Source organism: Pelmatolapia mariae, linkage group LG23 (genome assembly GCF_036321145.2).
Source record: "Pelmatolapia mariae isolate MD_Pm_ZW linkage group LG23, Pm_UMD_F_2, whole genome shotgun sequence".
NCBI classification, from domain to species: domain Eukaryota; kingdom Metazoa; phylum Chordata; class Actinopteri; order Cichliformes; family Cichlidae; genus Pelmatolapia; species Pelmatolapia mariae.
Window position 1 is genome coordinate 32,241,626 of NC_086246.1, and position 14,597 is coordinate 32,256,222.

The 14,597-nt window shown below is 38.8% G+C and overlaps 1 protein-coding gene across 1 annotated transcript; it reads right to left on the reverse strand.

Annotated features, from left to right (window-relative positions):
* Nucleotides 1-174: 174 nt before the first annotated feature.
* On the reverse strand, nucleotides 175-13,054 carry LOC135932321 (polyunsaturated fatty acid lipoxygenase ALOX15B-like). Its single transcript, XM_065469768.1, has 14 exons — nucleotides 12,908-13,054; nucleotides 12,113-12,317; nucleotides 11,365-11,449; nucleotides 10,980-11,093; nucleotides 10,767-10,867; nucleotides 10,370-10,536; nucleotides 10,059-10,202; nucleotides 6,643-6,846; nucleotides 6,363-6,449; nucleotides 6,106-6,275; nucleotides 3,835-3,956; nucleotides 3,654-3,754; nucleotides 1,061-1,231; nucleotides 175-908 (listed from the first exon to the last, which is right to left on the reverse strand). The coding sequence occupies exons 1-14, from the start codon at nucleotides 13,052-13,054 to the stop codon at nucleotides 729-731; spliced, it is 1,998 nt and encodes a 665-aa protein (XP_065325840.1). The 3' UTR covers nucleotides 175-728.
* Between the last annotated feature and the right edge of the window lie 1,543 nt (nucleotides 13,055-14,597).

Genomic DNA, 14,597 nt, shown 5'->3' on the forward strand with positions numbered 1-14,597 from the left:
TGACGATGTGCACATCCATGTTTTATATATAGCCTGTCAGCTCAGTTGGAGATGAAGCTATAAGCATTTATTTGATGCAACCTCAATAATCGGCTGTATAACAAAACATAATGGATCCAGTTGAAACTGAAGTCACACAGACTGATAACACGATGCTTTAAGCTTTGAGTTTAATGTTTAAACATGTGATCACAACACGGCAGTTACACAGTATTTTGTCATCACTTGTCACACAATTCCTAAAATGCATAAACTCTATTAATCTGTAACTGCATATGTAGTTGTCTCATTGTCTGTGTGTAGGTTTGTCAAATCTCCCTTAAAACAGAATGCATCCTTATTTTCATTTCTTCACTTCTTATTAAAAGGAATGTAAATATTTTATATGGATTAAGTTTTGTTTGTTTTGTTCTTTTTTATCAGAATTTGAGATAGGAGAAACACACTGAAATAAGAACAAATATAAATCAAATAATTCATATCTTGAGACAAAAAAGGCCATGACTACGCAAACCCCCCTCTTCATGAAAACCTTCTGACTGCAACAGCTTCACATTCATTCTTACAGTTTCCCTGTTTGTTATAATCACTGATACACTATTAAGAAATTTTAAGATTATGATGTACACAAAAGCTAAATAAGTGAAAAAGTTGAAATCTGAACACACACTCTTCCCCCTACCCCATTAAATTAATATGAAGCTGAAGGAGAAGATGCCTTTCAGTATTCAAATTGATACACTGTTTTCGACCACCTCTGGATCCATGTATGTATACGGCAAGTCCAACCTTGAGTTTCTAGCTTTGATGTCTGCACTCAGCTTTTTGAGCTCTTCTTGAAATTCTTTTATCTTCAGGAGAGGAAACCTCTCAGTGAAATGCTTCTCTGGGTAGTTGCCAAGAAAAATCTGATGAGATCAATATGAGATCAATGGCACATTTAGTTTTGGTTCCACTGCAATGCTGATCAAATAAGTAACTCCAGTAAAAATTTTCATGTATTTTACATTAAAATAAACAAAAAGCAACATAAAACAAAACGTCTTTGGTGAGTACTTACACTATCAGAGGACTGCTTGCTGAGTAGCCATACTGTGGCCATGGCATGCACTGTTGTGTTAACACTGGGGAATGTGTCCAGTATCGTTTTCTCAGTTGTTGTCCCCTTTTCTTTTGGTGGGGGAAGTTCCATGGTAGTAGGACTGTTGGGCATCCAGCCACCAAAATCGTACTGCATTGGTGAAGTAATTGATACATTATTTATAGGCTTTGAGGGATAGTTTTAGGTCTGATAGCATTAACCATTGGATCCAAATGTACCAAATATTCCACAAATTTAAAAGGTTGTTTTCTAAGGTGTTTCACATCTATATTTATCCATCAAGTCTAACATCCTGGTATCCATGAGTGTCAAAGAATCATTTCAGCAAGCAAAGAAAGACACAACTCAAGCATGTATATACATGGGTGATCTCAGTGGAGACTCACCCCCAACTGTAGTCCGCCTTCTTTATTTATACACTCGTTCACACAATACACCCTTTCATAAATCTTATAAGGGCAACGGCGTGCTTCCCCTTTAGACTAATTCTACTATACGTCTTCATCCTCGTGACTACGGCGTGATCTTCTAGTTTCAAATTCCTTAGGCGTTTCCTGTTTTTCTCTAAAAGTGGTCACAAACAGTTATACAAGAGCAGTTATTTCCACATAGTTTCTGTGTTAAATGAAGTAAAACATAAGCTTTATAAAAAGGTCCAATAAAACAGTAAAATCTCTTAACAATGAGGTTTAGCCGAGTTAGACATTAGCAAGAAGTTAGCTAGCAACATCCCATCTAAAGATGATGTAACATGTTCTGACTGACTTAAAACTAAATAGCAGCCAGTTTTAGTAAAGCCATGCTACTTGACCAATAATGGTCTGCTACCTGGTGGCTAGCTACAGAGCTATGATTAGGCTAATATAAACACAAACAGCACATATGGTACAGTGAAGGTAAAGCCTCAAAAAGACTTACTGGGATACCACAGAGTTGTATTATGACTCTGCAAGACCCAGGAGCGATGGTGCTTTTGTTTTTGATGAGCAAGAGAAAAAATAAGAGAATGGCTTGTCAGTGTTTTAAGATGTGCAACAAGCCTAGGACTGCTGGGTCAGGACTGGAACACCCAGCCTCAGGTGAGAATCTCGGAGCCCTAACCAACTAAATGAGGCAGAATTGCTGTTTTTAGACAAGTTCAATAATACATTCATATAATAACTATTAAAACAGTTCCAAAACTCTGAGAAATATACTTAGAGCTGGTGGCTAGATTTTAAGTTAGTCAGCTCAAGTTAACCCAATGTTTGCAATATAACTGCAACAAAAAAAGAATCTGCGATACAGCGAGGCCGCGAAAGGTGAACCGCGTTACAGTGAGGGACCACTGCACGTAAAACTGATCACATTTCAGCCAAGAGAACATCTTTTTATATCCACAACACAAGGTTAGTGAGTAACATGTTGGTGGCTGGGTGATTTGGATTACTCACTGTGAAAAAAAGTCCTGATCTTGAACTTAATGAAATCTTAGTAAATAAATTATTCTTTTCTGATTTGTTCAAATATGTAGTGTCTATAACACCATAAGCCAATGGACTGTAGTGTATTCTAAGTTATTAAAAGCCAACTTAAAGACAGACTCTTTTCTTTGCTTTTCCTACCAGGCTTCAATACAGTGTTTGATGCTGCTGACTGTAATATTTTGTTATGGTGATTAGATCATGTTCTCGGTATTAAAAATACTGATTTGAATCATATTTACGTAACTCGAATTTGTTAATGATGGAGTTTCATAGCGTTTTGTGTTAAGACTGTTTACGTTATATATGCCTCTCTTAGGCAGCATCATTAGAAGGTATAGCATACTTTTTTTTGTAAAAAAAAATCTGTCCATAAGGCAGATGAAATGTCAGTTTATCAGTGCAGGCAGTCTTAAACACCTGTACTTAGGACTGCTGGGTTAGGACTGGTACACCCAGTCTCAGGTGAGAAATTGTAATTAGATTACAGTTTCAATTGTATAGTTACTTGCATTACAAAAATGCAATGCGCAGTGGGCAGTAACAAGTATTGTATAATACATTACTTCTTTTGAGTAAGGACCCCAACACTGGTCTTTAACATGCAATATAAAGCACCTTGAGGTGAGAGTTATGATTCTGCCCTTTATAATTACCATTGAATTAAACTGAAAAACATTTAAAATCCTCTGCATGATTTTCTATCAACTTTTAGATTTCTTAATACATTGGAAGATAAATTATGAACTATTTGAATCACCTTATGATTTAAAATGAGGGCTGTGGCCTACAACAATGGTCATCACTGTAGTACATGAATGAGTGCACAATAAATGGGATTCCAATTGGAAATAGTTGTACGTACTTTCTGCTTCCATGTTCACAAGGTAAAGTTCAATTATGATCATAGAATACATTAAGCATTAAGTAATGTATTGTATTCACTGCTGATGGAGTTGCATAAATTCCCTCATAAACCTCAAAATTTTAGTGGATTTATCTATGCAAAAGTGATCCATGCAGAGAGAACTGAGAAAATCTGATGTAAACATCATCACTAATAATCAGGATATATTAAAAGGCTTCACCTGTCCAGAGTTGATAGCTGAGTGCTGGGCAGAGCAAGTGAAGATCACCATGGTGACAAACTTGACCATCTCATCCATAGTGCTGAATTCCCGAGGAATTCCTGAAAATAAGACAGAATAAAATATGAATTATGTCAACACAGAAATTAAATATAATATAATATAATAAACAATGAAGCACCTGTGGTTTCCTGTGAAAGGAATCCATACTGAAAAATTTCTTTAATCCAGTTCTGCAGTTCTGTGTCTTCTTGGACCTCAGCATCAGTCTTGTAGTAGAAGGCAAGTGTTGACTTCACAAACCTTTGGACAAATGGAGACACATTCAAACTTGTTCCTACTTCCATTGATGGTTTCTAAAACACATTATTTTAAAAGCTATAATGCATAACAGATGATTATCAAATAATGCCATTCAAAACATCTCTGGTTGCATTCTGGGCTTCTAAACACATTAACAGATTCAGAACAGATTAAGTGCACAAATTGTCTGAAGCTCATTTGAACTCTATAAATACAACTGCAATTATTCCTCTGACTGATATTGCTTCCCTATGCAGAGGATAAACATTTGAATTGGCTCTGATGGAGGCAGTCTTATCTTTCTCTCTCTCTTATCTTTCCTGCTTAGCTTCTCATGTTCTTGTCTAGTCTTGTCCCACTCTGACCTCAGAGAGTCTCTCAGTCTTGTTCTCTAAAACCTTATGGATTTGATCAACTGGTCCCATAACGGAACTGACATCCTCTTCTCGACAAAAAGCCTGGGCTCAGGAGAGCCCAATTGGCCTGCGGAGACGTTTGCTGTGTGATACTCTATGGTCGTTGTGTCATGTATTTAGCGACATTATCGATGGAGGACATTGAATGACATCTACCAATTCGGAACCACGATAACAGAGTTCTGGCTGATTGGAGCTGGCTTGGACCTGACTTATCGAAGAACAAGAAGCGGCTACAGCTGTTCAAAATCCCACCAGAGTACTCAGACTGTGTTTATTGAACACATATGGGCAAGATCTTGGAGAAGCTCACGGCTCTGCAATAGGAATTGAGAGAATTAGTGACCAGTGACAGACATTAGACCAGCTTTAAAAACTGGATGCAGTTGTTCGCACTAAACACAAACAATCACCATCTTCACTCATGTGGCTATCCCACTGGTGCCAGATAGAGGCCTGCAAAGGTCGAAGTTGACTGGAACAATAAAAGTCTTCACTGATAACAACGCTGTTTTCGGAAGTCTTTGTCCCTCCTTGAATGGTAAATGGCCTGTATTTGTATAGCGCTTTACTTAGTCCCTAAGGACCCCAAAGCACTTTACACTACATTCAGTCATCCACCTATTCACACACACATTGATGGCAAGCTACATTGTAGCCACAGCTGCCCTGGGGTGCACTGACAGAGGCGAGGCTGCCAGACATTGGCGCCACCAGGCCCTCTGACCACCACCAGTTGGCAACGGGTGAAGTGTCTTGCTCAAGGACACAACGACCGAGACTGTCGGAGCCGGGGCTCGAACCAGCAACCTTCTGATTACCAGACGAACTGCCAACTTGACCTTCTTTCTCCTTCTTTTTTTCTCTTTCTCTCACCCCAACCGGTCGCAGCAGATGGGCGCCCCTCCCTGAGCCTGGTTCTGCGCGAGGTTTCTTCCTGTTAAAAGGGAGTTTTTCCTTCCCACTGTCGCCAAAGTGCTCGCTCATAGGAGGTCATATGATTGTTGGGTTTTTCTCTGTATCTATTATTGTAGGGTCTACCTTACAATATAAGGCGCCTTGAGGCGACTGTGGTTGTGATTTGGCGCTGTATATATAACCAGGCGAGGTGACCCCCCACCTCCAGACACCTCCGACGCAGACACCTCCGACGCTTCTCCCAGCCGATGTAGGCAGCAAGTCTGGACCAGCACCATAGGATGGCATCAGGACCGGATGGCTGTTTGTCTGCACTGACTCATTCCTTCCCCCCAGTTGCTTCTTATGTCGTTTGATGATGTAAGATGTGAAGATTCGTCTGCTTTTTATGTGCTGAGGTGTTTTGTTTTTTTTTGCTGCCCTTAAACTGCTCTCCTAGTGGAGGCCAGTCTGAGTAGAGTCCTTTTTTTCTCCTCCTGTCCCTGATGTTGTGTATTTTCACTGTTCTTCTTAAATGATATCTATTCTGACCTGTCTCCCCAATGTGATGTTTGTGTAGTACATGTATGGTCAGAAGTGTCAGTTTCACTGCGGGCAACTGCAAGTGAAAAATAAATGCTTCATTCATTAATTCTTTCATTTAAAATAATAACTGGGAAGCCATCTGGAAGAATTTTGTTTTTGTTTCGGCAAGCATCTGAAAGTGCATTACCACATTTACCAGGGTGTGAAGAATGGTCTAGGTGAACTTCAAAATAAATTGAAGTTATTCTATAATTATATGTATGTTGTGTCAGACAAAGTGGTAATAGAACCTGTTTATGATTTCCCAAAGCTGGAGTCCATCATCCCTGTAGTAGAAGTTTGGCACATCTTTCAGCCCACGTTCCGCAATATCATCTGGGATACAGAGGGAGCTGTAGGTCAGTGAGGTCAGTGATCTTCTCAGGATTGTGAGGGTGCCCTCTCCACCAGAAGATGTAAACTAGGGAACAGTCAAATCTTAGTTGCAAAAAAAAAAATACATGCTGGTCAAAAAGAACATTTGTTTGTCTTTTTTGTTTGTTTATACCTTAGCAAAAGTTCCTCCTTTAGATATCAGAAGCATCCGAGCTAAGAAGTTGATGTTCAAAGTGTAGCGAGTGTGAGGTATGAGAAGCTGAGGGAAACATAGAAGTTCATTTGTAAGAAGACTACTTTTTCCTTTCTTGTCTGATGTTTTATATTCACACGTTTAATTCTGCTGTATAACATATATGTAAAAGACTGACATCAAAGTCACAAGTTTTGTTGCTTTCTGTACCATTTACCATTGTGTTATATCTTCGAAATGGCTAATCAGCTTTAATTACCTTGTACAGTGGATGCACCATGGGAAGGTTGCGGAGCAGTGACACTGCAAAAACCTCAGCTAGCAGGTGCGTGCGCAGCAGATGAGCATTTAGTTCATAAAGGTTGAAGTTTGCACTTCTCACAAACGTCTTGGCCAACAACCAGTCGTACCCAGAATCACTAGGATAAAAGATCGGGTTGTCCTCTGCTGGTTTCTGCTTCAGCTGCAGGAGAATGAATAAATGTGTTTTCTTACTTGTACCTAGCTTTTTTTAATCATTACTAACTGCTAACCATCAAACACTTTTATAGATGTTGAGCAGACCAACTCAAACACAAACTGCAGTGAAAAGCTTTATTTACTGTAAAAATAACAATTAAAGGCACAGGAAAGAAACAGACCGAGGATCTTGGGCAATCCGGGGAGACAGAGAAATGGCAGTTAGTGACTGGAAAGCACATGACTAGGAAAAGATTTGGATAATGAATGAAAGAATTTAAAGGAGAGTAGAGATTATTTGTCAAAAAGTTAAAAAGTCTTGTGTGAGGAGTTTGAGGAAAGGTGGCTGAGGCAGAGAGGAATAAAGGTAAGAGTAGTGGTGTTTGAGAGGCATAGAGGTGTCCAGGTAAGCAGCACAGAGTGCAGGATTTACAGTGGCAAGACAGTCTGGTGAAAGTGGAGAAGGGTCATGGCTGATATTCTTCTGACAGATCCTGGGAAAACTGGCAAGCTGGAAGGAGGACTGCCGAAAAGCAAAAGTAGAGAGTGCAGATTGCCACTTTCTCAAAATTCAAGTCACAACAAAACCACCAGAGCAGAGACAACAATCTGCCACATTGCTACTTAAGTACACTAGGTTGACAGAGCCAAATGGCCCTAGGTGTGCCAGAGAAACCATGTACACCACAGTCACACCCAGCTGCCCAACTGTTCCTGAGAAGCAAAACAGAAAGCGAAGGTAAACCCCATCCAGGCTGGATCGTACCAGTCCTCTTTTTCTCTGGTTGGCAAATCAATGATTCTACGTCACAGAAAAGTCTGCCTTCGTATCCTCCGGCTGTGATATAGGTGTTAAGGCATGGAGGGAACTGTGATTTCAGTCTCTTAGGAAGCAATAGCTACTGGTCTCTGCCCTTGTAAAGTACTTTAGAGATAACTCGAAAGGGGAGAGACCAGTAGCTGAGAGTCTTAGGGGTCGTGTGGAGGAAGGAAAATAACCTGCTGTTCGTGTCAAGATATTACTAGGGAACTAAAGCTAAATCTGCAGTTTCTAAGACAGGTTTAAGGACCCAATTTTGGGCTGAAGGGATAGTGAATTGTAAGAAGTGTGACAAGTAGAACGTGCTGATCAAAAACCCTGTGATGGTGGGGAGTGACTGGCAGTTACTTCCACAGGAGCCTCGAGGGCCAAACCTCCGTACTAAGTTGTTTCATAAGCTAACTGTCAATTAAATTCAGCACCAGAGTTTAAAATCACTTGAAAAGAAAGACTGCCAGTGAAAGGTTGTTGCATGTGGGGACCTTCGAGTCCAGAAGACACCGCTTACCAGTACCGCCACATTTAGAGGATGGCACTTTCTTTAAGTTGAACGAGGCAGGTGGCCAAGAAAAGGCAGACAGATCACAATATGTGCAGAGTCACTCCACAAATCTCTGCCATCTCCTTTGATGCCAGTCTTGCGTGACCCAGCTGCATTGGCTCCCATGCTACAAGCTAGCAGATAAATCCCAATAGCTAAATTGACAAGATTCTCAAAACTCTCTAAGTTATCCTGTGAGGCTAAGTTGTCCATCGTGCATTCATCAAGGTAAAAGAAGACAGGATTCAGCCCATTTTAACATGTGGTTCCTAAGGGAACTAATTATTAGTGGGAGCCCTGGGAGAACTTTTAAAAAATGAATATTGCAGAAGAAATCCTCCAGACGTGGACTTCAACAGGTAACAAACTGATGAGCAGTCAGGCTGCAACCTCAATTTCTGGCTGTTCTTGTTGAAATAGTAGAATCACAGTTCTGATTGTTTTTAAGTTTCTTTGTGCTGTTTTTATCTTTGCTTTGTGTTGTTGGCTTTTTGTTCATATCTAAATATTAAGAGAAAGATCATATGTGACTCCTCATTAGGATAGGATTAGTGTAGGTAGGTGTATGAGATTTTAACTTCAGTTTGATATTGTTAAATGATATTCCTGAGACATTCCTTGATATGCTGCTTAGAGATAGTGGTTATTCTCAAAGCTGAGCCAACCAGAACCTATCCGGCCTTTAAGTGATGATGTGCTGAATCCTGCTTCCGGTTCAAAAGTACTAATTTGGCTATTGTGTTTTTAACATACTTTAATGCTTTATATCTTGTTCTATTTCATCTCAACAAGCCCCTAAAAACAGTCAGTGATCACTGTCGGCCTCTCTCTATTTTTATTTCCGCTAATCATTTTAAAGCTCAGTTTTTAAAACCTTATGATGTAACTACATTACAGCCCATGCAGCAGTATATTAATGACTAACCTCGTTTTGTGGTTGGATTATCTCACTTGTTCCCCTGACTGGAGTTTGGTCCGTTTACAGCATCCTGCCATGCGATTACATTTGTTCCTAACCATCAGGAACCCTCACATTGGCTTTTATCGAGTGGAAAAAAGTTCGTTCGTCCTCCAGCTTCACTGTGCTAATGTTATGCTAACATAGCTGTGTCGCTAGCGATCATGCAGCACATCATTATATACCAGCTAGTCCAACTTCAGTAACCCTACAAACGTCACTGCTGTTTAGTTTTCTTTCTTCATTTATGTTGGAAGTGATAGCAGAGCTGTAAGTTTTAATTTTTTCAGAAATCTCTCAGTCAGAACATGGTGTATTATATTTAGATGGAAGCTAGCGAGCTAACTCCCTGCTAACTTCGAACTCAGTTAAATTTAACAAATTCTGTTTTCATGGATCCCTGGATGTTAAACTTAATCGTTACACCTGGTAAAGCAGCAACACTGATCATTTTATTAAAGATAAATGAATTTAGACAGTTTTTCAACTCTCAGTAATGCTGCAGTGATCATTTGACTTAGGGACCTGAAGCAGAGTTTGGGCCCGGATGCGGCTAATGACGTAAGACTTAAAGACCGGATAGACAATCAATAAGAGAATTGATAATGAATTGAATCAATGAGTGATATTGATAATGGAATTGGAATCCCTAAATTCTTATTAATTTCCTTTCCTAGCTAAAGCTACTGAGAACTTTTTTCTGGCACAGACATTGGCAGCAACAACGGGGATTGGCTTAGTAAGAGCTAATCTCTATGCAGAAGGAAAAAGATAAACAAAATCCATATACAACAGAGGGACGTTGTCTTAAAGCAATTTGAGTGCTCAGGTAGGCTTGAAAAGTGCTATATAGGAACCAGTTAATTTACGTTATTAATGTCTGAGTACTAAGCTCACCTGAATAGCAACTGGCATTAACTGACCAGCATTGTTTTTCCAAAGTAGGACAAGGGGGGCCATCAAGAACTGTTTGTTCCCATTGATGGTGTTTGACTCCACTTCATCCAAAAGCTTGTAGTCACACAGGAAGATGTTACCCTTCTGTTTGAAATTTCAGAAGGAATGACAAATTATTTGACCCCATGCATTTAGTCTAGGTATTATAACTGCGAAGTAAAATTTGCCAATACAAATACCTCACCAACATGCAAATAAGAGCAACCAGATATCAGTCAACTTTATTTAATAGAAATTTAAATTAAATAAACCTCTATTTCTTCTGCCAAATTATGCTGACCATCAGGGAAAACCGTTTTATCCGTGACAGGTAAGTTATTGGGCAGTTGTGTACAGCGTTGGATCAAAATGGGATTGGTACCATTTAGAAACTGATAGCCAAAGAATGCATCTTCCTTCCAGTGGTTAGAGACGTATTCTAGAAATAAAATATAATTTTACTTCTCTGTGTTTAAAATGCTTTACAATCCTTCTCAGCCACTGTTAATATCATAAAATTTGACCGCAGGCAAAAAACAGGAAAATAAAATTGATCATATCATGGACATAAATGCCAGAGTCCTAATAATATGACATATTCTATGTTACTTTATGTGCTATTATGCATTATATTATGCATTATAATATGGTCTAATGATTGTTCATTACCTGAAACTTGAGTTTTGTGGACATTTAATAGTTGTTTAATATCCTCTATACAATGAAACTTGTTAGACTGAAGCATTCCCATCAGTCCCAGCCTTCCCAGTCTAGGAAAAAACACAGTAGCTTTTTCAGATGATTGAAATCATGCCATGTGTATACACACACACCTACACATCTATCTATCTTATATATATATATATGACATGAGGAGTTCACCCTGTGGCCCCAATGTAGACCATCTCTACAGTCTTAGTCAAAGAGAAGCGGATGTCATAGGGGAGTGATAAAACACTGTCTGCCTTCAGGTGGGAGATGCCCTGCTTGTCCCAGCTGGAACAGAAGATAAAGACAAAACATATAAAATATACAAAAACAAAATAACTAAAGTGTAGTGGAAAGGGATTATAGTATAGAAAACAAATGGCATTACTGACTAATTTATTGTACACGCAAATCTATGCTTCGACGATGCACATGAAATCCTAGCAGATATTATGTGGTGTTTAAATTATCTTGGTATTTCACAAATTTACATCCAACTGATCGAGCCAGGGGTGGAGAAGGATTTCAGGCCTTCATTCTATTGGTTCTCATCTCTTACCTGTAGACTTTGCGTCTTTCCAGAAGCTCCTTTTCCCGACTGTACTGGCCAAGAAGTCTGTGCTTGTCTTCAATCACTGTGAGAGCTAGAAAAAACACACACAACAAGGTAAAAATTCTTCTTAAAGACAGAACGGTTTGAATTTGATCTACCTGCTTGGTCTGTTTCATTAGTTCTGGTTACCAGCTGCAGATGTTCCTGCTGGTTTTCATGATATTGTTTGTTTTTGTTTTAATTAACTCCAGATGTTTGTGGTCAGAGTTGATGATAAATTACAATATGATAAGTTATTCCCAAAATTCCTATAATTTTGCTGTGCTTGCAGCACTTTTACTCTTACTTTTACTTCGTAGTGTAGTGTACTTAGTGTGTACTCAGGTTGTGTGTGGGCGTGTCAAAACAATGAGGAATCTCCAGAATGTTACAGATACTGGCCAAAAAACTACCAAAGGTAGACTGCAATGTAAACGCTGTCTTCAGGTGGAAAACTGGAGGAGTGATACACTTGCTGCTGATTTGCTCCTCCATCTTGTCGTGGGCAGGAACTATTCTCTCAAACAATCACTGAGGAGATCCAATTAGCGAATTCTTTATTGTCTATAAAATTTCTCTTAAAGACATTTTTTTTTAAAAGAAGACTTAATGTGTCATTTTTCAGTTAATTTTTATAATCTTTATGATCTCTTCTAAACGAATAGCTACATCATTTTTTGCTTTTAATTTATTCATTTCTAACATTGACACAAACCTGCCCCCTCTCTGAAGTAGTGCGGCTTGCTGTCAGTGATCCAGCGGTAGACAGGAAAGCTGTATTTGCCTCCCTCAGGGGACGTCACATCCACCTTAGCAGGATACCAAGCCTTGTTTGGGACAAGCGTCTGATTCTCTTTTTCTAGCTCTATCAGTGCTAGATGTCCAAGGGATTTTCGGCAGGACACGATAAAATGTGACACCTGAAGTAAAAGTAGCATAGAAGACAGAATACCTTTGAAAAATGTACATTAGGTCAGCATGTATTTAACTGAATTTGTATTTTATCACACGTCTTTACCTACTATTAATCACAGTGCAGTTACTACACAGGCAAAATTAAAATGTACATTTCAGTTTCAGAGTATTTAATGCTATAAATCACGATGTAATCTCATATAACCATGGCACAAATTTAAACATCCAGTTTGCTGTGGAAAATTTTTATCTGATTAGGAAGGATACCACCCTTCCCACTTTGGAAAGTACAGCCCTTGTTTCTAACAACATGGCCAAATTTATTAAAAACTCCAAAATGTGACTAACTACAATTGAGATTCTGTACGACAGCCTTTTAAGGTGGCTGTAATCAAACCACTATTTATTAAGCTCTCTCAGGTTTTGTCTTCTCTCCCACAGTTTGGGTTCCATCCACTCTCCCTATGCTCTCTTTTCTTTACCCTTACTTCCAAGAAGTCATGGCAGATGGCTGTCTCTCCCTGAACCTGCTTCTGTTACTTTTATAAGGGAGGTGATTTCCCACTGCCTTTATATTGCTAAGTATCATACTTACTGCTCCCCTATAGAAAGATGGCACACAGCTCCACAGCTGTGTGCGTTCACTCTCTCCATCTGTGCCGACTAGCTTAATGTAGATCTTGTTAAAAGTGGAGGCATTGGAGACATTGCCAGTGAAAATGATCACCTCATAATCGCCCATTTTCACTCTTGAAAGAAGAAAAATCAAAATTATATTAACCAAAAGATATTATGAGAAGTCATTTCAAATGTGTCCTCTATCTACAATCAGTTTCAGTGCAGAAACTGTCAATGTTATCTATCTTACCTCTGCTAATGACACCAAGATCTTACTCTGAAGAACTTCCTTGTTGATCTAACAACTCAAAACCGATATCTCTTTTTATGCAGAACTTGTGGGAGTGTCCTCTAAGGTGCAGCTGTCAGCAATGTTCAACCTTTTCAATGTTTCACTTCATTTGTTCATTTAAAATGTCTCCCGTCCTGCGTCTCTGCACAGAATAAGTCCTAATCCATTGATGCTTTGTGGGTGACATTAATTAGCTACACCAAGGATTTACACAATATCAGTCTGTACTGCGTTTTGAAGTGTTTCATTGTGTTTGCTGGTAAAGATGTTGGTCAAGGTCATATTTCAATACAGGCATCATCAGCTGCAGGTTAGCAGAAACAAACTGAGCAGGTTTTCAATATAGGTTAACCCCCCCCCCCCAAAAAAAAATAACAGAATCTCATCGGAAATCAGGATCAGTGCAGCTGCATTTTACTGCTTTTATTGCAAATAAAAATAAATAAAAGTAAAAAATAATAAATAAAAGCAAAGCTTTTCAGCAGGTATTAACGCTGTATTACTTTCGTTCAAAAGATGAGCCGTGAAACATGAAATTGTTTCCTGCTCAGCCAGTTGGATCAACAAAACACCTTTCAATCTATTATCTGCCTCACTGATCATACACTTCCTTAAACCTGTTGTGAAAGATCAGATTTTAATAAACAGGTTAAGCCTTGCATTTGAATAACAGGTCTAATTTCACTTTCAATTTTACTCCTATCATTGATTTTTTTTTTTTTTTTTTGCTAAATGAATGAAGATTTTAATTTAATTTTAAAAAATCTTATTCTAGAGAAAGTTCAATGATGATACCTGTTTTTAAAAAAATCAATTTTCTCATTATGACTTCATGGTTTAGGCTTTACAGGACCAGGTTATGATGGCAACTACCTTTCAGAACACTAGACTATTACACGGGGCAGTATGAATTAATTAAACTACAAAAATGATAAAGGAGGAACAAGGAAAAGATACGATAGAAGATAACAGGGAGAGATGTTATGAGGAAACTATCATTCATTCAGTGTTCAAACATTTCTCAGTTCAACATTTAAGCCAAAATGTTTGTTCCTGGAGGTTTTAATCAACTGAGGAATGCATGAATGAATAAAATGAATTTTTCAGTAACCTATTCAAATTACAGTATATATTTCATTTCTGTAGCAGATGTCCAGCCAAACAGATCATGTCTCCTGTCTGCCAAGAAACAGCAACAATTACATTAATTCAAACTATGATCTCTGTCTAACCCCCACCTGCCAGTGTATACCCCTGTATATGTTGGAGGAACTTCTTACTTCAGCTGCTACAAAATTCCACTGAAAGGTCGGGACTTTGACTTGGTGGTTTCTCAGCAGTATTCAGCTTCTTCATCAAGAGGGTTGCTTTTTCT